Here is a 24,281-nt window from a genome sequence, read left to right as displayed (position 1 = left end):
TGATCCGAATGTACATTATTAGATACTATTGGTACATTATTTACTGTACCAAATCTTAAACGCATTAAAAAATGAAATTTAATTCATGTGGTGGTGCTATAACCTAGCCCCATGGGTTGCTAAACCCAAGGGGAATGATTCAAACTCTCTGCCCTTCGTGATGGTTCCGTTTGTGGGTGAGTACTACAACCTAGCCACATGGATTGCTAAACCCAAAGGACAAGAATTCAATTTCCTTTCAACATTATTCTCTTCAATCTGTATATTATTCACTGATTCGTGCACATTATTAGATACTATTGGTACATTATTTACTGTACCAAATCTTAAACGCATTAAAAAATAAAATTTAATTCATGTGATAGTGCTATAACCTAGCCCCATGGGTTGCTAAACCCAAGGGGAATGATTCAAACTCTCTGCCCTTTGTGATGGTTCCGTTTGCGAGTGGGTACTACAACCTAGCCCCATGGATTGCTAAACCCAAATGGCTTGAATTCAAGTTCCTTTCAACATTGTTCTCTTCAATCTATACATTATTCACTGACCCGTGCACATTATTAGATACTATTGGTACATTATTTACTGTAACAAATCTTAAAGGCATTAAGAGCATCCACAACCGTGCTCTTGCCAGCGGCACGGTTGTGGGCCCGGGCGGTACTATTCATGCCTGCTCTCTGGCAAGAGCACAACACCCACAACTGTGCTCTTCCGCAAGGACGAGCACAATTAATTTAAAATTCAATTAAACAATAACATTTCCATAATATTAAAATTCATTTAAAAACCACAATAAATATTACAAATGACAAATAAAATTAAATATTACATAATTAAAATCCTAAAAATGAAAAATTACATAATTAAAATCCTAAAAATTAAAAATTACATAATTAAAATCCTAAAAATGAGTGAGAGATGAATGAGAGATGAATTGATGTGATAAATGAGTGATGAATGTGTGTATTTATAGATGATTTTGGGAAAAAAAATAAAAAAAAAATCAAAAAAATTCAGAAAAAACGGGAAAAAAACGGCCATATTTTTGGGATTTGGAAAATATTTTTTTTATTTTTTAGCATTATTTATAATTAAATAACGATTTTTAAAAATAAAAAATAAAAAATGTTTAAACACAACGGCTATGCCGTTGACGAATGGGAGCGCGCCACGTGTGCGTCCGCTGGCACGGACGTGCTCGATACATCGCTGCGCATGACGTCCGTGCCAGCGGCGCGGACGGCGGTGGCGACGGACGCCACCGCTGCGCATGCTCTAAAGAATGAAATTTAATTCATGTGGTGGTGCTATAACCTTGCCCCATGGGTCCAAAGGGAATGATTCAAACTCTTTGCGCTTGGTAATGGTTTCGTTTGTGAGTGGGTACTACAACCTAGCCCCATGGATTGCTGAACCCAAAGGGTATGAATTCAACTCTCATCAAACATTAAATACTTACACAGGTACATCATTTAGTATTACACATGTACATTAAAGGCCACTTGGCGTACATTATTTAATTCTACTTAGCCTAAACATTATTCCCTAAAACACGTACATAATTCAAAAATGAATTTTGATGTATGGGTTAGTAATATGCCCTAGCCCTATGGATTGCTAAATGCTATGAGAATGGCTCTAACTCCCTTCCCGTAGTCAAGGTTTTGTTAGTGAGACGGTACTATACCATAGCCTCATGGATTGCTGAACCCTTTGGGGAATGGATTTAACTTCTGTCACACATTAAACCCACTGTATTGTACATTATTCAAAGACGGCATATACATTATACAACTATAATCGTACATTAATACAATCTGTATTATACACTTAATATAGTACATTACTTGTCGAAATTTTACAATCTGTAACTTACGAAAAGAAAACACGAAAATATGTAAGCAATGGATGATTTCATGAAAATAAAACGACAATTGAAGCAAAATAAAACTAAATACAAGAACGAACTAATCACAAACAAATACAGAAAACCATAGATGTCAATTACACGACTAATACAATAACTTTCTACCAAAATTTATCAATAATAATAAAAAAAAGTTAATGTCTTCAATTGAAAAAGACCTTGATAGAAAAATGATTTATGTTTCAATTAAGTTTTTGAGGAAAATAAAGTTTGCAAAGGGTATGTATGCCATGTTTTTGTTTTGAGAAATGCCTATCTGTTTGTTTAGCAATGAAGTGGTCCCTACTAGACCTATTGAAATCGAATTCGGGTCTGACTAGGGAGTAAGTCTCTACTCAGGCTAGTGTACATCAATTCTTTTGGGTCGCCGATCCAGTGATTGAGTTTGCGGCCACATTCTCGTTTCACGAGTTGATGAGATTGTTGTTGTTGATCTTGATGATGGGCTAGGGAAGGGAATGACCCTACTATGCCAGACTATGGTAATCGAATTCGGGTCCTAGCAAGGGTGTGTCCCTACTCAGACTAGTGTACACGATGAGGATCGTGAGTCATCGAACGGGTTGGCCGGTTTTCATGCTCGTGGAAAGTGACCACCGTACACGACACCCTAAAGAACAGATATGACAATTTCTTAAATAACTCGAGGAGAAATGGTTGTGATTGCATTTTTGAAATGATGTGGGAAAGGATATGAAGATGTGTCGAAAGTTTGTGCTTACTAAATGTTTTTAGTGTTTCTCGATATTTTATTTTAAAGTAAAACCCGAGATTCACTCAATGGTGGCATGACATAACTGTTTTTATGAAAATGTTTTGGCATATGTTCATTGAGTACATCAAATATTCAACCCTGCATGTGTCTTCCCTATGTGCAGGTTGAGCTGTGACGAGCGCGGTGGATGCTGAGCATTGAAGTGAAGAAAATAGCAAATAGAATGTTCGGAATATATTATGTCTTCATACATAATATTATTATTCTCTCGAATGCTTCCGCTGAACGTTGTTTCTTTTGAGTTCAAGTATAGTTGAGATATTGTATCCCTTTGAGTTGTTGATTGTTGAAATAATACTCTGATTTTTATTTGAGCTATTCCTATTATATCGAGCTTTGGTCGAGTTGTGTTGTTTTCTCCTTTCTTCCCCGCTTCTTTAACCCTCCCATAATCGCGATTTATGAGAGGTCTAAAAATTATGCAAGAAATTCTATCCTTAGAAAATGGGTGCGTGAGATTTATGAGAGGTCCAAAAATTATGCATGAAATTCTTTTATGTAGTAAGTTTCGCTCTCTGTATATGCTTATTTTATTAATTCCCTTACAATATGATTTCTTTAATTAATATTATTATAATAATATCTTATTTCGTTCACAACTATATTCGCATGATCACAACCATCAGTAATATGCAATTATGCATTACAAATAAGCTAAATTTGCATTACATTTTTTTTGTCCTCATTTTTAGGTCTGTTTGAAATTTTTGGTTATCTCTTTATCCCACTAGTATTTTTCGCTAGTAATTATCTACATCTTAATTAACAAGATAAGTGTCTGATTTTGCCTAATTTTCATATATGACATTTTTTTGTTTAGTACTCCGTATTATTATTGGATTATCTTATGTGTAATGCAGATTACATATTGTTTTGATGCAAAATACTATTGTGAACGAAATAAGATATTGTTATAATAATATTAAATAAAGAAATAATATCACGAGAGAGTAAAATCATTGCAATGTTAGAAATTATACAGAACGAAACTTACCATATGAAAAAGATTACTTGCACGATTTTCGGACTTTCGGTAAACAAATTTACCTCTGTCTCTGTAATGCAATACTTACCATTCGTATAGGAGAAATCTAGGCCGTCCAATTAAAAATCTATTAAACCATATTAGTGGTACTTTATTACTTTTAAGGGGAGAATGACATTAGTGTTCATACACACATATATACATATATGAAAACCGCTCCAACAATAGAGTGTAATATTTGTCGTAGTCAAAGATAACAAAGATATTGAAATAAATTAAAAGATCTACTCCTTATTAAATACTACTAGTGAGTCCACGAACATAATTTAGTCCCATCACATAAAAGCGACTATAAAACTCTAATTTTTATAAAATAGGATAAAAAATATTTGATTATATCCATATTATAAAGATATACACGAAGATGTACTCCTGTATCGTTTTATTAGATATAACGTGACATATTTAATTAAGTAGATATAGGTTAGGATTAATTTCCTACTCTGCCGCTGACAATATTAAGAGAGAGGCACGGATCCCCGCTCCCATCAACTATATATAACCCTCAGATTGTGATGTCGCTCTTACTTCCACATTTAACCACAGAATCGGGTAAAAAGGAGGGAGTTGATGTATTAGTTGAATTTGGTATTATAACCGGTTACCTATTGTTGTTTCATTCGTCGAATTATACATGCCGGCCATGGAAGCGAAAGTGGTGCTGGAGCTGCCGCAGGATTTTTCGGCGCTTTATGTTGGCGACCTTGACAGCAGCGTGACGGAGGAAGAGCTGCGGCGATTTTTCAACCAAGCAGGCGGCTTCGTCTCCGTTAAGTTATGCACGGATCTGCTTAATCAGCAATCACTCGGATACGGTTACGTCAACTATGCAAATCCTGACGATGGTATCTGATTTTTTTTCTCTCATCATGGATTATATTTTCAATTTGTTCTAGTACTTCTCAACTTGGACTTTTAAGACTAAGTTCAGTTGTTGTTTATTTCAGTCCAAAATAATTAGGATTAGTCGAGTTAAACCAACGATTAATGTTATGCTGTTTTAAGTACGATTACAATCTAGGTCTAAGAGAATCTTAATTCTTAATAGTTATAGTCCAGCCCGTTCTGTTGTGACGTGACCCGCAAGAGACAAGGGTTTTGTAGGGACGTGACCGTATATACTCACATACATTGGCAGATTTAGGAGGATGGCCTCATGTCCTGATAAATATTATTAGTACGAGCTCAAAATAATATACTCAGTTTGTTACTTCAAATTTTTAGTAAAGAATTAAATTGTTAGTAGTTTAGTTGATTAAATTATTTCGTAGATTAACATGTAATATGGGGAATAGCAATTTGTTCTACAATTGTTTTTTTTATTTTTTTTCTATTTATTTCTGTTTTTTGCGCTTTATTATTATTATTATAGTTTTTTTAATGTTGTTATATGTAATTCCGTTTTTTTTATTTTCATTTTTTTTGTGTTTACTAGTACTATTATCTTTTCTTTTTTCTAAATTTTAGTTTTTATTAGTGTGTGAATTTTTTTAGTATATTAATTTTAAAAAATTATATTAGCATATACTTAAATTTTTTCATTGAATTTTACACTTCAAAATATATAAATAATTTAGTTTAATTAGAATATAAAATTAAAATAAAAAAATGATGAATAAAAGATTAAACGGTGGAATCCATGAGTAGTTGATGATAAGTAGTAGTAGTAGATGTTTTTTAAGTAAGGAATAATGTAAAAAAGTGTTTTGGGGTCTTTGAACATAGTGGAGGGAAGTATTAACAGTTAAGTGATATGCATGGTAGAGGTGGCCTAACTATTTTCTCTTAAATTAATTTAGCATATGGACTTTATGTAGACTTCTCATGGTAAAATTCTCTCAAATTCTAACAACAATTGAATTCTTTCTCCTCCGTTCATGATTTAATGACATTTGCTTCTAACGTGTGCGTGTTTGTAATAGCTGAAAAAGCGATGGATGCTCTCAACTTCACTCATCTCAATGGGAAATGCATTCGGATTGCATTTTTTAGGAGACCGGGAACTCAAACTGAGGCCAACTTATTCGTTAAGGTATTGCTTCATTCTGCAACAATAGTATTTGTTAGTAGTATTCATTTGTAAATGAATCACTCTCTTGCAGAATTTGGACCAAACAATCAACCACAAAGGTCTACACGAAATTTTTAGTCCATATGGGAAGATCATGTCGTGCAAAGTTGAGACCGACTCAAACGGTCAATCAAAGGGGTACGGTTACGTGCAATACAAGCACGAGGAATCTGCTGCAACAGCTATCCAACATCTGCACAGTGAGCTTTTGCTAGGGAAAGAGCTACATGTAGTCCCTTATCGCAGCAAGCAGGAGAGGGAGGCCAAATTCACAAATGTGTTCGTCAAGAACATCTCTGCAGCCACAACTGAAGAAGATCTAATGTCGATATTTGGAGAGTTTGGATCAACGACCAGTGTGGTAGTGATGCGAGACGAAGAAGGAAGTTCAAAATGCTTTGGATTTGTCAACTTTGAGAATGCAGCGGATGCAGCCAGGTCTGTTGATGAGCTTAATGGCAGAGAATTCAATGGAAAGGAATGGTTCGTTGGTAGAGCTAAGAAGAAGGTCGAAAGAGAGAAAGAGATTAAACTTGAGCGCGAGCGAATTGCACTTGAAAGTCCGTTGGATGTGAACAATGTGTACATCAAGAACATAGATGATGATATTGACAGTGACAAATTGAACGAGCTGTTTTCTCCGTTTGGCACCATAACGTCGTGCAAGGTTAGTTGGAAACTTATGATCCATTCATTAGTTTAGCTTTTCTCTTGTTGTGCTTATAGCTCATTGTGTAATTTGATCCTCCAAGGTTATGACTGATAAGAGAGGCATAAGCAGAGGGTATGGTTTTGTTGCCTACTCTACTGGCGAAGCAGCTGCAAGAGCAGTAAGTACTTCATCACTTACTTCGCTCTACTACTCGAGATAAGCAAAAAGGATATAATCTTTTTTGTGTGCAGATTTCAGAGATGAATGGGAAGATGATAGGCAGGAAGCCTTTTTATGTTAGGACTGCAGAGAGAAAGGAAGCTAGACGACAACGGTTGCAGGTATTTTCTGATTCAGTCTAATTTAACTGACTTCAAAGACTAAACCAAGTTTGTGATTTTCTTTACCAGTCTATCTTTTCTAATCATATGCACCCGGCTATGATGGTGCCTCCTCAACGCCCATTTTTTTATGGCAATGGTGTCTATCCACAAGGGTTTGTTCCTCCTCAGGCACCTATGGTTCCAAATTTCATGCATCCCATGGTCCAACATCCTAGCACCAGCCAACCAGCTCATCCTCTGATGCACATGCACCCGCAGGTTAGTGCTGCTTTTCGTATCTTCTCCTTTACCTCTCCATCACTAATAACTATCCTACTGCAAAGCAGATGCCTTTGAGGGGATTCAGAAGCTCCAATGGCACCATTTCACAAGGAGCCACGCCAACACAGAACACTCTGGCATCCGCTCTTGTAAATGCTCCCCCACATGATCAGAAAAATGTAACACTTTTTTTCTTGGTTGATACATGAAAACGTTATGCCTTTGGCTTCTTAAGCTAAGTATTTCGGTTTGTGCAGATGTTGGGCGCATATCTATACCCTCTGGTTCAGGTGCTAGAGCCTGTAATGGCGGGTAGAGTCACGGGCATGCTTCTAGAAATGGATCAGACCGAGGTTTTGCACTTGCTCGAATCACCTCAATCCCTTGTAACTAAAGTTATGGAGGCTGTGAATGTCCTAGCCAACGCTTCTCAATACAGAAATTGGTTTTGATGTCCTTGAATTAATCATTTACTCTTTTTCACCAACTGCTTGGTTTTGACTCTTATTTTTATTGTTGGAATTTCTTTTTTTGACATTATAGCTTTGTTTTGGTAGATTACTATTTTTGAGATCAATTTATTTTCTTTATCTAAAAAATGTCATGATATATGCAAAACTTAAACCACTATAAACCTCTAACGTACAATATGGGAGTTAATGCATTAGATGAATAGTTGATGATGCAGACTCCTTGAAAAACACTAGTTGGTTGAAGCCGCAACAGCTTCCTTCATTTCGCGCAATCCTGATTCTGAAACGAGTGCAGAAAAGTAAATGTGACAGTTAATACGGGACGGAAGTAGTGGATGAGTATCAAGGCCTCTCTTGTCAAGTATCAGTAATTGAGTCTTGTCAAGAAAGACATGAAAAGATTGATTATCAAATTGATCTCGACAGATTTCATTTATATTTTTCGAATATTATTACAAAGAATAGTGTCGCTAACAAAATAACCGTAATCAAGTCCATCAGTGACCAAAATCTGTCTTTAAATCACTTCACATAATCAGATTTCGTTACCCTAAAATAAAATTTAAAATTCCTCTTACTCGATCGATCATATAGATTTCATATTAGCGAAATGCAATATCAAATTATATACACTGGGAGTAATTGATTTGACGAATGAGATTTATAAAATTATAAGATTTAATATGATCAAATTAAATTATTTGGATTAATTCATGTTTGGTTAGGATTGATCATTATGGTGTATGATAAATTGAAGGATTATAGACCAAAATGCGAACAATTTATAATTTTGGTAAAATTTGTACTATAAATAAAGAATGATTAAATTGAACTAGCAACCTGAATGTAATTAATGTTAAACTATTCCATAAAAAAAAATTACCCTCAAGTCACCTAATTTTAGCACTCGGACTTGATAAGAAAATTCGCAGCTTTACAGCCATTAAAAATGACAGTTTTCCACGATAGTGTTTTGAGTTCACGAGATTTAATCCTTAATCATGGAATAATTAGCCATGGGTTGCCCTCTCCAATTAAAATAAGAAGAATTGACATACAAAGCTAAATTTAGTAAATAGCGGCAAAATGGCTTTAAAAATGACAGTTCTCCAAACAATACAATGAAATTAGGGATCAGTTCTGTTGGCTAAATAAGCACATATAGAAGAGCTCTCATTCTCCAATTTCTTCAAACCATTTAAACTGAGTTTTGAAATACCTGTTGGTTAAATTATAAATGAACTTTGAGAGCCACATTTAAACACTATTAAAGCATTCGATAAACTCAATAGTTAATCAGTTTCCACGAGGAAAACACAGTAGTACTATAGTATAATATAGTATGAGTAATAATTGAATGCGTTTCCGGGAAAAAAAGAAGAAAATTCCAATGCATCATCTTCATTCAGTGCAATCAAAATTCGATTATAAGAAGAAAAAACAAACATTTTAACGGTATGATTTCTGGAATCTGGAACGTGCACCGCGACCTCCAAACTTCTTTGGCTCGCAACCACGGGGATCAGCCACGAGCAAAGTACGAGAATGTCTTTAATCTCCTTCTTGGACTGCTCGTCAACGTACTTCTGGTAGAAGGCGACGAGCGCCTTGGCAATGGACTGGCGAATGGCGTAGATCTGGGAGGTGTGACCGCCTCCTTTCACGCGGATACGCATATCCACGCCGGCGAAGCGGTGGCGAGGAATGCCTTGTAGCGGAGGATTTCAGGCTGAATCAGCTCGATTGGAACACCGTTGATTTTGATCAGCCCGCGGCCGCGCTTGCAGTGAGTCACGGCAACCGCCGTCTTCTTGCGGGCGAAGCATTGGACCGATTCCGTGGTTGGGGTCGCCATGCTTACCCTATGGAAATTAGGTTTTTGCTTAAATATCCTTTTCCTGTATGGGCCGGATATACATATGTGGTGCCTTTCCTGGGCTTCAAACATATTGGGCTCTGAAAATTGGTCAGTCACATATACCCGAGTAGCTGGATTTCAGTTTATAATCCTTTCAATTTAGTGAACAAGTCAAATGGTGACGTTCCACAAGGGAGCTCACTATGCTTACGATGGCAAAATGGCAAATCCCATCAGATGTTTACTGAGTCCACAAGGAATCTCTTTAGAGCATCCGCAATGGGGTGGACGATAAGCCGCCCAATGCCTCGAGCGCGCCATCGTCCCCCAATGCATCGTCCGCGGACGATACGGCATCGTCCGTCCACTGTGGGCGACGCGGACGATGCAACGCGTTTTTATTTTTTAATTCCAAAAAATTTATTATATAAATACCCCCTACCCCACCTTCATTTGTAACCTTTCCATTCACTTTTCCACACTCAAATTACATTATAAAATGGATTCCGGTGAATACCCAAGTCCGAATAGTCCGATGTTTGGGGGTGGTGCACGTTGGCCGGGTACAGACCCTGACGAATATCGGCCGTTCAACTCCAACACGCAGTACGATCCCGAATTCAGTACGGTTTGTCTGACATGGAGCGCATCGCCGAGCGCTACAATGAGGCGAAGCCGCCGAGCGCGTACAATCGCCATAGGGAGCAGCTCCGCAAGCACTAGGATCAGGTGAAGAAGCAAGTCAACCTGTTCTCGGCGGAGTACGAGAAGTGCTCGAGGGAGCAGGGAAGCGGCGAGAGCTTGAGCGATGTGCGCGATAGAGCGTTGTTGTCATACCAGTCAATGTACGACGACTTCAAGCATTTCAACATTTGGGCGCTCTTGAAGGACAAGCAGAAGTTCCAGGGCAGGATTCTGCCATCGGCTGCCCCAAAGAGAACGAGGACAACCGAAGCCGGTGCTTACACAAGCAGCGAAAGCGGCGCATATCCGGTGGACCTCAACCGGACGATGTACTGGGAGGAGGAGAGTTCCAGCACACCGGTGTCTTCCTGACGTCCCATTGGCGTCAAGGCTGCGAAGAACAAGGGGAAGGCGAAGGCGACATCCTCCTCGCAAGCCGCGGCCGCCCCCCATCGCTGATCCCGACCCCGACCCCGGCGGCACTTGCCTACGCGGAGTTGGCAGCGGCCGCCAACCGGAGGACGTTGTTGGACACGCACAACGCCCTCATTCAATGTCAGGACCCAGCCAAAGCCGAATACCTCCAGGGGATGATCGATGAGCTGCGCCGCAAGTTGTGACTTTTGTAGTGTAGTCAACTTTTTTTCATTTCTAACTCGTGTAAAAAAAAAATTTAATCAATGTAGGATTTGCCGTTTTTAATTAATCGTGGTATTTTTTAATTATTTTGCATTGACATATTTAAAAACATTTAAATTAATTAACAAATTAATAGTGAAACCTATAGGGCAGCCTTTAGGACGCCTTATAGGGCGCCTCACTGCAGGTGGAAGGATATGAGGATAAAATACTGACGTGGCGGTGCATAGGACGGACTTTAGGGCGTCTCTTAGGGCGCCCCACTCTAATGCTCTTAAACACCAATTCAAATGGGAGAGATGAGAAATTACAAGGTAATAACCCTAAATGAAATGAAATAACGGCAAAGAAGGAAACTTTGTGTTTTTTGGACATTAATTCACCGAGACAGAAATAAATCGATGCAAATGAGTAGGAAAAAGTAACTACGGTACTATTAATAGAACCTATGGCTTCAACGAGCCTCGCATACATTCACGGGCTCATAAATAAACAAGCTTTATAAGTTTGACTAGAAACAATGTTTTTTCAAACATATCCTGTAAACATAAGTCTGTGGATTAGTAACGCTTTTGATTAACTATTTTATTCACAGTAAAATATTTTTATTTTTAATTTTGGTCCATTGATTAAAATTAATTTCCTTTTATTTGTTATAATAAATTTCATTCTTTAATCTCATTTTCACTAATAATAATTCAAACTTTGCTTTATCTCTTTATAGGTAGTAGTACATCGTAAATTTATGATTAAAATTATTTTCCTTATATAGAGGTATAAATAAAAAGTTTTTTGTAAACCAGTTAGTGCCGATAAATACTCCCTCCGTCACCGATTAATTGTCATTTTTTTCATTTTGGTCCGTCTATCAATAATTGTCACACTTCATTTTTATCATAAATGGTAGGTAGATCTAACATTCTACTAACTAACTCCACTCACATTTTTATTATAAAACCAATATAAAAAAGTGGGTCTCACGTCCCATCAAATTTTTTAACTAACTTTTCTTTACATTTCTTAAAACATAGTGTCATGTCAAAGAGGGACAATTAATCGGGGACGGAAGGAGTAACAAAATCAAATAGAGATGCTGCATCTTCACTCTATAATCAATAGATTCCCAAACACATTCGAATCCAGTGTTCCTCTTTCTTTCCCCTTCAGGATCACAACGCAAATGCAACGCCCTCATTCATTTTACTACGCTATCACCACCGCTCTTCCCCTCTCTCACGTATCATACACATTTATTAGTTGGGCGTATGTGCATCGAATACATCCACAGTTTAATTTGTTTAATATTATTTTTCAATTATTATTCCTTTTTAATGAACCCCTGTGCTTCATCTTCTCGTGGGCATCTCTTGAGGATATCTGTGTCACTGTCTGAAACTGTCGTTGGCGGTATATAAGAATTTCTTTTTTATTTTTTCCGAAAAAGGAATCACACTCTAAAGAGGAAAAAATTGCGGAGATATCCTAACCCCTCTAACTCCACGCAATATTTTCTTATGCCAAAAATTTGAAAACGGACTATCTCCTTTCAAATTTCTCCCGGAGAGGAAAACTAACCGCGGATCGTTCTCTTTATTCGCTGGCCCTGTTATTATTTTCTGCCCAATTTCTTGGTATTATTATTTTCTTCTTTTTTCAATTCTTCTGATTCTGGCCTAACCTTTTTTTTTCCGTGGACGGTGTTTGGTGAATTATTCATTTGATATCGTGGGATTGCTTTTTTTTTTTTTGTTTAGGAAATCGTATGAGATTGGGGGTCTTCGATATTTAGTTTCGAGTTTCAATAAAGTTAAGTGTTGTAAACTGGTAATTTTATTTGAATTCCGTATATTTCACTTAATTGAAATTAGTAGTTTGCCAAAGCCTGAACTTATTTATTTGTTTTTTCAACTAATTATGCAGGTCTTTTATTGTTATTATGCCTTGAATCTGTATAGATTATTTTTCTTAATTGGGATAGGATTATGTTGCCGAATTAGGATAGAATCTCATGTGTATCTATTTATATGAGAGTAGAGCACATAATTCTGAAGCTACACTCTGAAAAATTATCTGAATAAAATCTGATATCCGTTTCCTGCCCGTGGACGTAGTCAATTGGTGAATCATGTAAATCCGTGTTTCTTTACTTTTCTGTTTGTCTCGATTACACAATTGTTTTATTCTGTCACAACAAACTTGTATCTAGAGCCTGGTTTTCGAACTAGAATTTTTTGAATTCCGCATCCGTTAGGGGTTTCTGTGTTAATTGATCAAGATGTCTGCTCTAAACGTGAAGGTCGACAAATTCACTGAGAGAAATAGTTTCAGTTTATGGCAAATCAAGATGCGATCTCTGCTGAAGCAGCAGGGGCTGTGGGCACTGCTAACGAAAAAGGGAAAAGCGAAGAAGGCAGACGAGAAGGATGACGAGTGGGTAACCCTAGATGAAAAGGCTCACTCGACAATCATGTTATGTCTGTCTGGCGATGTTATCATCGAAGTCGCTGATCAGGAAACTGCGGCCGCCCTCTGGACGAAGTTGGAGGGTCTATACATGACGAAGTCTCTAACCAATAAGCTGCTTCTGAAGCAACGTCTGTTCCGATTACGCATGCAGGAAGGTACTCCCCTTCGGGAAGTATGATTGCCCGAAGAAGAAAAAGGATACCAACGGTTCAGCAACTATGGCTGAAGTTGATGACACAAACTTTGACAGCATGGTGCTGGTTGTGGACGAATAGCCACACTGTAATGATGTGTGGATTCTTGACTCAGGAGCATCGTACCATCTATGTCCAAGAGTATTTTGCCACTTACGAGCAGATAGAAGGAGGCAATATTACCATGGCCAACAGTGTTGTCTGCAAGGTGATTGGCATTGGCTCTATCAGGATAAGGACGCATGATGGGGTGTTCTGCACCTTGAACGATGTCAGGCATGTTCCACAGAGGTGTTCTGCACCTTGAACGATGTCAGGCATGTTCCACAGATGACGAAGAATCTGATATCTCTGAGTACCTTTGACAGTAAGGGACTCAGCTTCAAAGGTGAAAGTGGAGTAATGCATATTATGAAAGGTTCGAAGGTGGTTCTGAAGGCCTTGAAATGTGGTACCTTGTATGTTCTGAAAGGTTCCATCGTGACAGGCTCTATTGATATTGCATCATCCGAGATTCCGACTAAGGATATGACAAAGCTATGGCATATGAGGCTTGGTCATATAGGGGAACGAGGGATGCAAATTTTGTCAAACCGTGATCTTCTCCCTGTGCATAAAGTGAAGAATTTAGATTTCTGCAAACACTGTGTTTTTGGGAAGCTTCATCGCAACAAGTTCATAAAGAAGACTGTTCATCGGACCAAGGGAACACTCGACTACATTCATATGGATTGTTGGTGTCCATCACGTACTGAATCTATTGGAGGTCACAAGTACTTTGTGTCGATGATTGATGACTACTCAAGAATGACTTGGGTGATTATGATAAAGCATAAAGGTGACGCTTTCAAAAAGTTCAAACAGTGGAAGACCTTGGTGGAAAAACAGGCAGGGAATTAGATCAAGCGACTGAGAACTGTTCGTCTGAGTTTAATGAGTTCTGCAAGAACGAAGGAATTGTTCGACACCACACTATTAGATATACACCGCAACAGAATGGTGTGGCAAAACGCATGAATCAGACAATGCTGGAAAGAGCGAGATGCATTCTTCTCCAGGCTGGTTTGACTAGGAAGTTTTGGGCAGAAGCAGTAAACACGGCGTGTTACCAAATCAACCGTGGACCTCACACTGGCATTGACTACAAGCATATTGATGTGAGGTATCATTTTCTGAAGAATGAGAAGAGAATTGAGGTGAACAAAGTAGGTACTACTTATAATCCTGCTATGTTCACTAAGCCGATCCTGCAAAGCAAGTTTCAACATTGTTTGGACTTGCTTAACGTGATGAGCTGTTAATTGCCCGAGGAGGGCAAATCTGAGGCAGGGAAGGAGAAGTCTGTATCTGGCATTGAATGATGCATATGCAAGGGAGAATTCAAGTCAAGGTGGAGATTTGTTAGTATGACTTGAATCTGGATAGGATTATATTTCTTAATTGGGATAAGATTATATTTCTTAATTGGGATAGGATTATGTTTCCTAATTGGGATAGGATTTCAGGGGTGCCTATTTATATGGGAGTAGAGCACATAATTCTGTAATATGAAATCTGTAGCCACAATCTGAAAACAATCTGAATAAAATCTGTTATCCGTTCCTTCCCGTGGATGTAGCCAATTGGCGAACCACGTAAATTTTGTGTCTCTTTACGTTTCTGTTTATCTCGATTATACAATTGCTCTGTTCTGTCATAGCATTTACGTTCATAGTCCATTTTCCACCTTGCTTGTCAAAACTTGACTAGTGGAGCATTGTAGATTTCTTGACTTTTGGTGCTTTATTGTCATATGGCGTACTATATTATAGATTTCAAAACTAGAGCATATTATGACTCTTGCCTCAAGACCAAGCTCATAATTGGAAATTTAAGATTGTGAAACAAAATAAAATTAAACCATCATTAAGGTTTTGTTTTATAGGAGTATGTGTTGTTGATAAAAAAATATACATTTTCATCACGGTCGTTCATTGCTAAGAGAGTGGTCGCAGATTGAAAAATTTATAGTGTGATTAACTTTCTCAAGTAATTGCAACTTTACTGTTTTTAGTGATTTTGTTACCTCAATCCTTTACTGAACCTCTAAAGCATTTTCTGATGTGTTTGTCCTGAATGCAGTATCAAAGTCTTGAGATTCCTGCTATGGAAGGGCAAACAAATCAGAATGATTCTTTTTGTGGAATATTTGACTCACAGCAAGGGCCTCCTAACAGTTATGTGGATTGTTTAGCTTCTCTTGGTAACAGGCTCAGTCCAGCTGAGAGTAGATCGTCACAGCACATGCTTGCTCCCCATGATGGAAGTATTGGACACACAAGTACCCCTTGCAATCGTGCTCCGACAAATAGAGGCTGGGACCGCGGTGAGTCCAGTTCTACTGGAAATCAAGTGCAAGAACAAATGTTGGATGATGATTCAAAAATGAGGTTTGCATGGTATTCATCTTCCGGTACTTCTTCTGTGGCTCATATCAGTCCAGAAGATGGGCCTCCCGTACCTTCTACTTCTATCAATCCTGGTTATGTTGGAAACCAAGTGACAGACACATCCCATCCACTGACTTTTAGACCAAACCACATGTATTTGAGGGAGAATAGTAATCGCCCTAGTGGTCTAGTGGAAGGGAGACCTCACATTCTTTACGAATCCGGGCGCGTTGGGGCAGAGGAGACTTCTTCCAGTAATTTAGGTACTTCTTTATTTAGTTCTAGTCCTTCTATAGAATATAATGATGCACCAGCTCCTTCACTTGGTACTTGGGGTTCATCTTGTAAGCGGAAGGCTCTTAAAGGTAGTTCACATCACTTTTGTTGGGACTACCGCATCGGAAGACACAGAAAACAAACAGGTCCTTACGGATCTATTTAGGTGATTATGCATTCGATTCCAATTTCATGCAATTATTCTAAATATATAGATGAAACACACCAAATAAACATGTTAACATGCAATTTGATGTATATATGATTGTTACCTCTTTATCCATCATAGGATTGACGTTGCTAGCTGCACCACCCGGAGATCCTTGATTTATCGACCACGAATCTTCCATACTATTCCCACGTCCTTGATTATTCATCCGTGTGGGCGGATCTCGAAGAATCAATAAAAGTGATATGAGATCTAGGGAATACCAACACAAACACGAGATTGTCTTGATCTAATCCTATGAATTAGGATAGAATAAGAACAAAAACCAAAACCCTAATCTCCCACGTGCTAGGGCACGAAAATCGAGACCAAGAGGGAGAGAGAGAGCGACTTGGCGGCTAGGGTTAGGGTTAGGAGTGTTGTCTTGTGTGTTGTGGTGTGTGCTAGGGTGTTTCTCATCTCTTCACTATTTATAAGCTTGGACTTGTTGAGCTAGGATGGGGATCCATGGAATGATTTAGATATTGGGCTCACCCATTAGATAAATATCTAATTAAATCAAATGACCCATGATTTAATATATTATCAATGGAATATTATTTTGTTCAACTAAAGAATAATATTGCACTCCCATCTATTAGCAAGAAGCCTTAGACTTGTTTATTATATTTCAATAAATAAGTCATTATATTATACTATTATTTATTCTCATAATTAGTTAAACATGCCGACGTGGCGTTTCTCGTATACATGCACAAGCTGACTGTACAAAGGCATGTACACTCGAAGCATCTTTTAGTATACAAACCCCAACAACTCTTTTAGTATACAAACTCCAACAACTTTCACTCTGGTGGAAGCTCTAACTCCAACCAGCCAAAGGAGAGTGTAGTGGCCGTGGCACTGCCTCAAGAAATTTAATTACATCAACAAGTTCATTTAATACTGATCGATTGGAACAGCTGAATTCAAGTAGGGGAGTTGGTACTGGTAGATTATGCTCCAGACGTTTTCACTTCTTCAAGTGTTCAAGGAATCACACAAAGTCCGGTCAGAAACTTTGCTTCACGGTCAAGACCTAGGCTTGGGGAGTCGATTCCATTTCATGCAGCTAGAGGCCCTTCTGTTGAACATTCGACTTTATATGCATCACAAACACAGTCGGAACATATCTCAAACCTTAATGCTTTTGGAGTTGATGTCACCAATGACGCTGCCGTTGAATCTGAGCAATGCCCTAACCGAACCTTTTGTTAATGTAAATGAGGCTGGTCACACACATAATCGCTCATGGAATGACTCCCTCAGTTCTCGACATGGCAGTTCATCTGCTTCTTTGTTGCCCCCTAGAGAAAGAGGTTACCAAGTACGTGAAGAAGAGAATCTTAGAAGCTCGGTTTCAAATATTCCAGAGTACCTCGCGATTGGTCCTGCTTCAGATGCAATAAATATCTTTCGAAACCATATTGATGGGAGTTTTACTCCCGGAACTTCAGCATCTTCCAGAAATTATTCTGGTGGGAAGTTTCCTTCTGCTACATGGTTGGCTCATGGAAACCAGACACCACAAAATCCACAAAGATAGATAGAATCTGCTCATAGGATTCCATTCCCAAGCATTGAATCTGTTTCTGGGGACCAGAGAAGTCTAGTTGCACCTTTGCATCAGGCCTCAGCATCATCTGGTGAGAGGGAAAGACTTAGTCATGCAAGGCATCAGTCAGATCGAAGACAATCATCATTCTTGAGGGACGCACGAGGTGGTAATACTATTGGTCGTAATTTTTTAGCAGCTGTTGAGGGCAGACACAGACTGGTAAGCAGCCTTCCTTGAACTTCTTCTTACACATTTTAGTGTTAACCCTGATGAAATGTATATCATAGATTGTCAGCTTATGGAAACCTGTCTAAGGACAAGATATTTTCAGGCACTTACTTTCTAAGCATATCTACTAATTAACCAATAATGAATACGCCGTTGGCCTCAAGTTCCACCGAGAAGGAATCTGTAATATTTTTGAAATACAAGCTAATTAGCTCATACACTTATCAGTTATCAGGAACTGTGGTATTGAGATATGAACTTTCAACTTAAATTATTTGGTGATTGTTAACCTGTACTTTAACTTGTTTTGCTTTGACAAAACTATTGAATAATTGGTACATGAATATAGTTATGATTAGTGGCTTGCTAGATATCTATCTACAAGGAACATACCCTCCATTCTTGTGATCAGTAAATTGCTTTCATATTATTTCTTCTCCTTTTTTATAATGTGATTGACCTTAACTATTGTGAGCTAGCTTAAATGTCTCTTCACGGTCGCAGTATGGTTATCTGCATTGGAAGTTTCAAATCCTCTATTGTTTTTTATTTATTTATTCACTAGTTAATATACTGATCATTGGATGAAGTTTATATACCATTATATATGTTGGGATTGGGTGGGGACTGGAGACTTATGAATTAAGTTTATGAGCTTCAAATATCTTGGCTTCTATATAAGCTGGAGATCCAGAAGGTACTAGGCTTCCATTGAAGTTAATGATTCATGAATGGAGAGGACCTGGACTATGTTATCTACTCGTATAACGCCATCCCATAGTCAAATCTTTGATAACTTTTTGCAAAGACGTCAACTTCTATGTTTGCTTGGAGAGTATACATATAAGAGGAGAAAGAGTATAGCTGGTAGCAATGTGAAATTATCATCTAATCTTCGTTCTACCACCTATTTGACTAGTATAACATTATCTTTTGTCAATGATCAGGAGGATTATGTTGCTGGAGGTGAAATTGGGATATTGGATTGCCGGCACGAGTTCCATACAAGCTGCATCAAGCAATGGTTGATACTGAAGAAGATATGTCCGATCTGCAAAAACACGGCCTTGGGAACCTGAAAGGAGAACACCTTTTTTCTAGATTGTCGGGCGATGAAGAACAGTCGAACCCGGGTTAGTATGCTTTGATGAAACCCTTCACTTGTTACCATTGCCCTGGATTGGAAGGGCGTGCGTTATTTGGTAGACGTTTTGATCTCAATTTACTACTAATATTTAAATAAATAGATTAATGTGTTATTGAAGTTGTACTTGATCATAGATTCTTGGTCTTGTTGGCCTGTAAAGTTTCAAAAGGCATAACAGTCGGATTAACCTTGCTAGCATTTTAGCCAATTCATTAAAAAAATAAATACAGATTTGATTATATGAACTCGGTGCAATTTCAAATATTTGTAAATAAAGGTAAAGTTTAGTCGAACTCGAATTTATGCGGTTGTGTGCGCATGAAAGCGTTTAAGAATTCTGACAGCAGTTAAATCTTCAAGCTGATAGTTTTTTAAAGGGTCATTTTATTTTAAATAGTTTAATATTTTTGATTTTTTACTTCTAACTATTATTATTTTTTAATCTAAATACATATGAACTTGGAGATGTAGTTTTTCTTTAATTTCCTCCTAAATTAATTTTCTCTAAATTGAAGCTGACGTGATTGTCCAAAAGTGATAGTGCGATAAAAATTGGTGGGTGTTAAAACGACGTAGATTAAATAGAAGAACATAATTTGATTGTAAATACCTAAACTATTGAGGTGTTCTACAATTTCTCCCAAACTTTGATTTTTTTAAATTTTCTCTAAATAGTACTTCCTCCGTCCTGCTTTAACAATCTCAGTTGTTTTTTTGCACTCGTTTTGTAAAAATAATAATAAATAGTTAAAGTAGAAAAATAGTAAAGTACGAGAGAGAATAATGTAGATAAGACTCTTCTCTACCTTAATCTCTCTCTTACTTTACCATTTCTCCACTTTAACTATTTATTATCATTTTTATAAAATGAGTGCGCAAAAGTAACCAGGACTGCTAAAGCGGGACGAATGGAGTATTTAAGAAAAGAGGTCGAATAGATTTGTACAATTAGAAAGAGTAAAAAAAAGGTAAATAAATCTAAGCCTAATTAAGATATATAATGTGTAGGCTGGAGATTAGATACCAAAACAGAAACAACTAAAAATTCGGACATTGTCCTGCGTGGATCTGAGCCGCTCACACAAGTTGTGCAGCAGAACAGTTCTCTACAACTATGCATCTTATTTATGAAAACATATACGGTGTATCACATAATTAATTTATTGGCGGACACAAAGAGATACGATGTAGGGGCGCTCCTTAGAGATCACCTAAAACATCTACTAAAGCCCTACCATGATTAACTTTTTTTCTTTTTTTTAATAATATCTTGATTTTTTTTGTTTGTTAAAGTTTTATGCAAAAGTCTTTACAAAAATTTTAAATTACTTATAAATATATTTTCAAATAAACTTTAAAAATATTAGCTCTTGTCAAAAAAATTACTATTATGATTGTATTCTCTTATGTCTACTTAAAATCTCATGTTATTCAATAATGTGGTCTATCTTGAATAAAATATAGGAACAGTACTTATAGTATGAAATAAAACGTACATCTCGTGTTTAAGACACCTCAGCAATTATGAATTAGAGCATAAAGTACAAAATAAACTTATGGTAAGTAGTATTATAATAGAATATTTAGCAACTACACAAAATATTTCTCGAAAAGGTAATTTTTTATTTTAAAAATGTTTTCCTCTTTTTATGGTGTTTTTATTTTTAATTTTCGTTTTTCAATAATAGAAAGAAGTGGTGAATTTTGAACTCTACATTAATACCTCATGTTCCCGATAAGACAACATATATTACAAACAGTATTTAGTTCATAATGAAATATTTGGGAGTTTTCTTAATTAATTAAGGTATAGAGTGGACAATAGGTATGAAATTGTTTGAAATAATAATATAGTTTGCAAGTGAGTTAAGAAATTTAAAAATAGATTATAGAGGGAAAGATGTTGCTTAGCTATATTTGTTGTTTTGAAGCCAGTAATGGCATGTGGGTTATGATTGAGTCCCCATGGAATCATGGCTTTTCTCCCTCTATAAATACCCTTCCCTAATTCTCCATTCTTCATCATCACTGCGAGCCATGGCTGATGAAGGCAACCATGACAACAGCTTCTTGTGGAACGATGATCAATCGTGGACGTTTCCAGTTCTGGCGCCCGTTGAAGACAATGGCGGGAAGGTACTGATTGACAGCGGCAGGATAGTGATGGACGCCCCCGCCGAGCAAGAGCAGCAGAGGGTGAATGACAAGGGGAAGAAGAGGGTGAGTGTCTCTGATGATCACGACCTGCATATACAGATCGAGAGAGAGAGGAGAAAGAAGATGAGGGATATGTTTGCTATTCTTCATGATTTGATGCCTCACCTCCATCCCAGGGTAAACTCATTTAATTAAATTACTCTCTCCAATGATTTTTTAAGACTCTAGCTAAACTGTTTTTGGTTCAAGGAAGAATCTTGTAATTCAAGTTGTCTGCCAAAAATCAACAATCCAATGGCAATGTTATGCCATCATCAATTTCATTCAATTTATGATTTTTAGATCTAGGAATCAATTAATTAGAACAATCAACACCAACAAATTAAATAACAAAGCCTAGCTAGGTAGGTACATATGTACTCCTATTTGAAATTTGGATGGATATATGCAGGCAGACAAAACGAGCATAGTTGATGAAGCAGTGGAGTACATCAAGCATCTGCGGGTAACTCTGGAGGATCTGGAAAAGCACAAGGAGAAGAAACTGAAAGGAGAAAATGAATCATCATCGACAAGCCAGCTAGTAAATCTGAATGCTAGTTTCACAACATTGAGTTATCCAAATGTAGTGGTGAGTGTGTGTGGGATTGATGCCCATATCAATGTTGTTTGCAGCCCTACAAAGCCCAGGACTATCACTTATCTTGTCTTTCTCATCGACAAGTACAACCTCGACCTTGTCTCTGCTCACGTCTCCTCCGGCATCTACATGCTTCACGTCCGTGTAAGGCATTCAAGTTCTTAAATAATAGTACTAGTATAACGATATCATGATTGAACTAGGGTTTTTGATGTTGAGAACCTGAATATTTACAAAACCATCTTGCAATTTTTGTGATTGCATTTAGTTAAATTGATTGATGAATGAAGCAGGCAAATGGAGTTCCGCAGCAGTTCCCAGAGGCGGCACCATTTCTTGTGGAAGAAACCTACAAGCAAGTTGCAGCTGAGCTCATTCTTTGGATTAATTCGTAAATAATGTGTTTTTTTTCTGGAGACTATTGATTGAATTTCAAGAAAGGAATATCTGTTCCTTAACTAGATTTCATGTTTGTTGAGAGGTTATCTCCAATATCGTTCATGCTTATATTTAGCCAGTATTTTACTACTATCATTTTATTTTATGTAATGAATCTCTTAGTTGAAGTTTGTGTTTTTAAAGTCTATGAATTAGGAGTACTATATTTATGTTGGCCAAAGAAGTTTCAAGTTTTCCATATTATATTTCGCCAAAAGTAGAAATTCGCCCTCGTTGCTATAAACAAGATATATTAGTATTGGAAAAATCTGTTTTTAAATGAACAGGAACGTTGAGTGAATGCATAAAACAGACTGCATATAATGAGTATAAGGTAGCAGCTTCGGCTCCTAAATTCAAACACAATTGGAAGAAAATTTTAGACAAGTGCGCTGCAGATATTTCGAAACTAATTAAATAACAACAATATAATGAATCTAGAAAAAACAGAAAAATGCAGCAACTAAGAAATAATGAAATATCATCAGATTCTTGAATATTAACGAACAAAAAAACCAATTCAAGATCCAATTTATCCCTAAACCCAACCAAACTGGGAAAACCCTCATGGATATCTGCTAATAAGAAAGGATAAGGATGTCAAAAGAAAATTACTTGTCTGAAGAGGAGATGGAGGTAGGCATGCACAAACCGGCCCGGCCCGCCGGTTAACCGCCGGTTCGTGCCCGGCGGTTCATGAACCGGAACCGGGCCCGGAACCGGCGGTTTGAACCGGCAGGCGGGTTGAAGGGTCGGAAGGGCCAGTTCAGGTTCGGCAATATATTGAACCGTGAACCAGCGGTTCGGCGGTTCGAACCGCCGGTTCAAAGGATCGAACAGTGTTTCGTAGGTTAGGGGTTCGTAGGGTTCGCGTAGGGGTTTAGGATAGCCGTTGGAACCGGCGGTTTGCGGGGTAAACCGCCGGGTTGAGGGGTTAACCGGCGGTTTGTCGGGGTAAACCGGCGGTTCGGGAGCCGGTTTCCGACGGTTCCGGCAACTTTACAGAGGCTAGGTCGTAGGGTCAGTGTTTAGGCCTGCAAAACCGGTCATAAACCGCCAGTTTTCGGTCAGAAACCGGCGGTTTTCTGACGCAAACCGTGGCGAACCCGCCGGTTTAGGGTTGAACCGCCGGTTTCGGCGGTAAACCGGCGGTTCACGGCAGATTTCAAAATTTCAAATTTTTTTTTCATCCAATTTTACTCCTATAAATACCCCACTTCTCCTTCATTATTCCTTGCCTCATTCCTTGAATTTTCGGAATTTCATTCTCAATCTCCGTCTCTCTATTCTCTCCTCATTCTCTATAATTGCGCAAGTTTAATTCTACACTTTCTACTCACTACTATATTTGTTGTGCTCATAATTTACCACTTCTTTTATACTTCATACATATTTCATTCCAAGTCCATATTACTTTTCATTTATCAATATATTCAATATGTCTTCTTCTCGTGGTGGATCGGGACGTGGTGATCGGGGCAAGGGAATAGCCCAATATCAAAGCACTACGCGTCCCTCAAAATCTTTATGGAAGAGGTTTCCCGATTGGCAGCCGAACGCATGCAAGTAAGTAATGAAAAATTTGTTTTCCAATTCACATGCACAAAATTTCATTAATTTTTTTTTGCGTTCATACTTTTAACTTCTACGTACATAATATTTGTAGATGGAAGAAGATCATAGGACCGCCATGCTACTTGCGGAAATGCAACAAGGTGGGGGTAGGGGAGGTCGTTCCCAACAAGATGAGGAGTTCGCCGTTACTATATCGTCGGACTCGGACAACAACAAGGATAGATCGCATTCTC

The 24,281-nt window shown here is 37.8% G+C and overlaps 2 protein-coding genes and 2 pseudogenes across 3 annotated transcripts; 3 read left to right on the top strand and 1 right to left on the bottom strand.

Annotated features, from left to right (window-relative positions):
• Positions 1-4,308: 4,308 nt before the first annotated feature.
• LOC121769562 (polyadenylate-binding protein 8-like) lies at positions 4,309-7,585 on the top strand. Of its 2 annotated transcripts, none has more exons than XM_042166418.1 (8): positions 4,309-4,595; positions 5,673-5,782; positions 5,853-6,488; positions 6,574-6,651; positions 6,725-6,814; positions 6,986-7,075; positions 7,144-7,257; positions 7,336-7,585. In XM_042166418.1, the coding sequence occupies exons 1-8, from the start codon at positions 4,385-4,387 to the stop codon at positions 7,528-7,530; spliced, it is 1,524 nt and encodes a 507-aa protein (XP_042022352.1). In that variant the 5' UTR covers positions 4,309-4,384; the 3' UTR covers positions 7,531-7,585. The 2 variants fall into 2 exon arrangements, with proteins under 2 accessions (XP_042022352.1, XP_042022349.1); XM_042166415.1 differs by having other exon boundaries at positions 6,884-7,075.
• A 1,370-nt stretch (positions 7,586-8,955) lies between these two features.
• LOC121768904 lies at positions 8,956-9,420 on the bottom strand (annotated as a pseudogene).
• A 2,484-nt stretch (positions 9,421-11,904) lies between these two features.
• On the top strand, positions 11,905-19,301 carry LOC121773612 (annotated as a pseudogene).
• Positions 19,302-21,272: 1,971 nt separating this feature from the next.
• LOC121792625 (transcription factor bHLH95-like) lies at positions 21,273-22,430 on the top strand. Its single transcript, XM_042190635.1, has 3 exons — positions 21,273-21,572; positions 21,847-22,179; positions 22,329-22,430. The coding sequence occupies exons 1-3, from the start codon at positions 21,276-21,278 to the stop codon at positions 22,428-22,430; spliced, it is 732 nt and encodes a 243-aa protein (XP_042046569.1). The 5' UTR covers positions 21,273-21,275.
• The last annotated feature ends 1,851 nt before the right edge of the window (positions 22,431-24,281 follow it).

The sequence above is a fragment of the Salvia splendens genome, chromosome 2, assembly GCF_004379255.2.
Source record: "Salvia splendens isolate huo1 chromosome 2, SspV2, whole genome shotgun sequence".
NCBI classification, from domain to species: domain Eukaryota; kingdom Viridiplantae; phylum Streptophyta; class Magnoliopsida; order Lamiales; family Lamiaceae; genus Salvia; species Salvia splendens.
The sequence above is the reverse complement of the archived record's forward strand: the minus strand, read 5'-3'. Positions and strand labels throughout refer to the sequence as shown.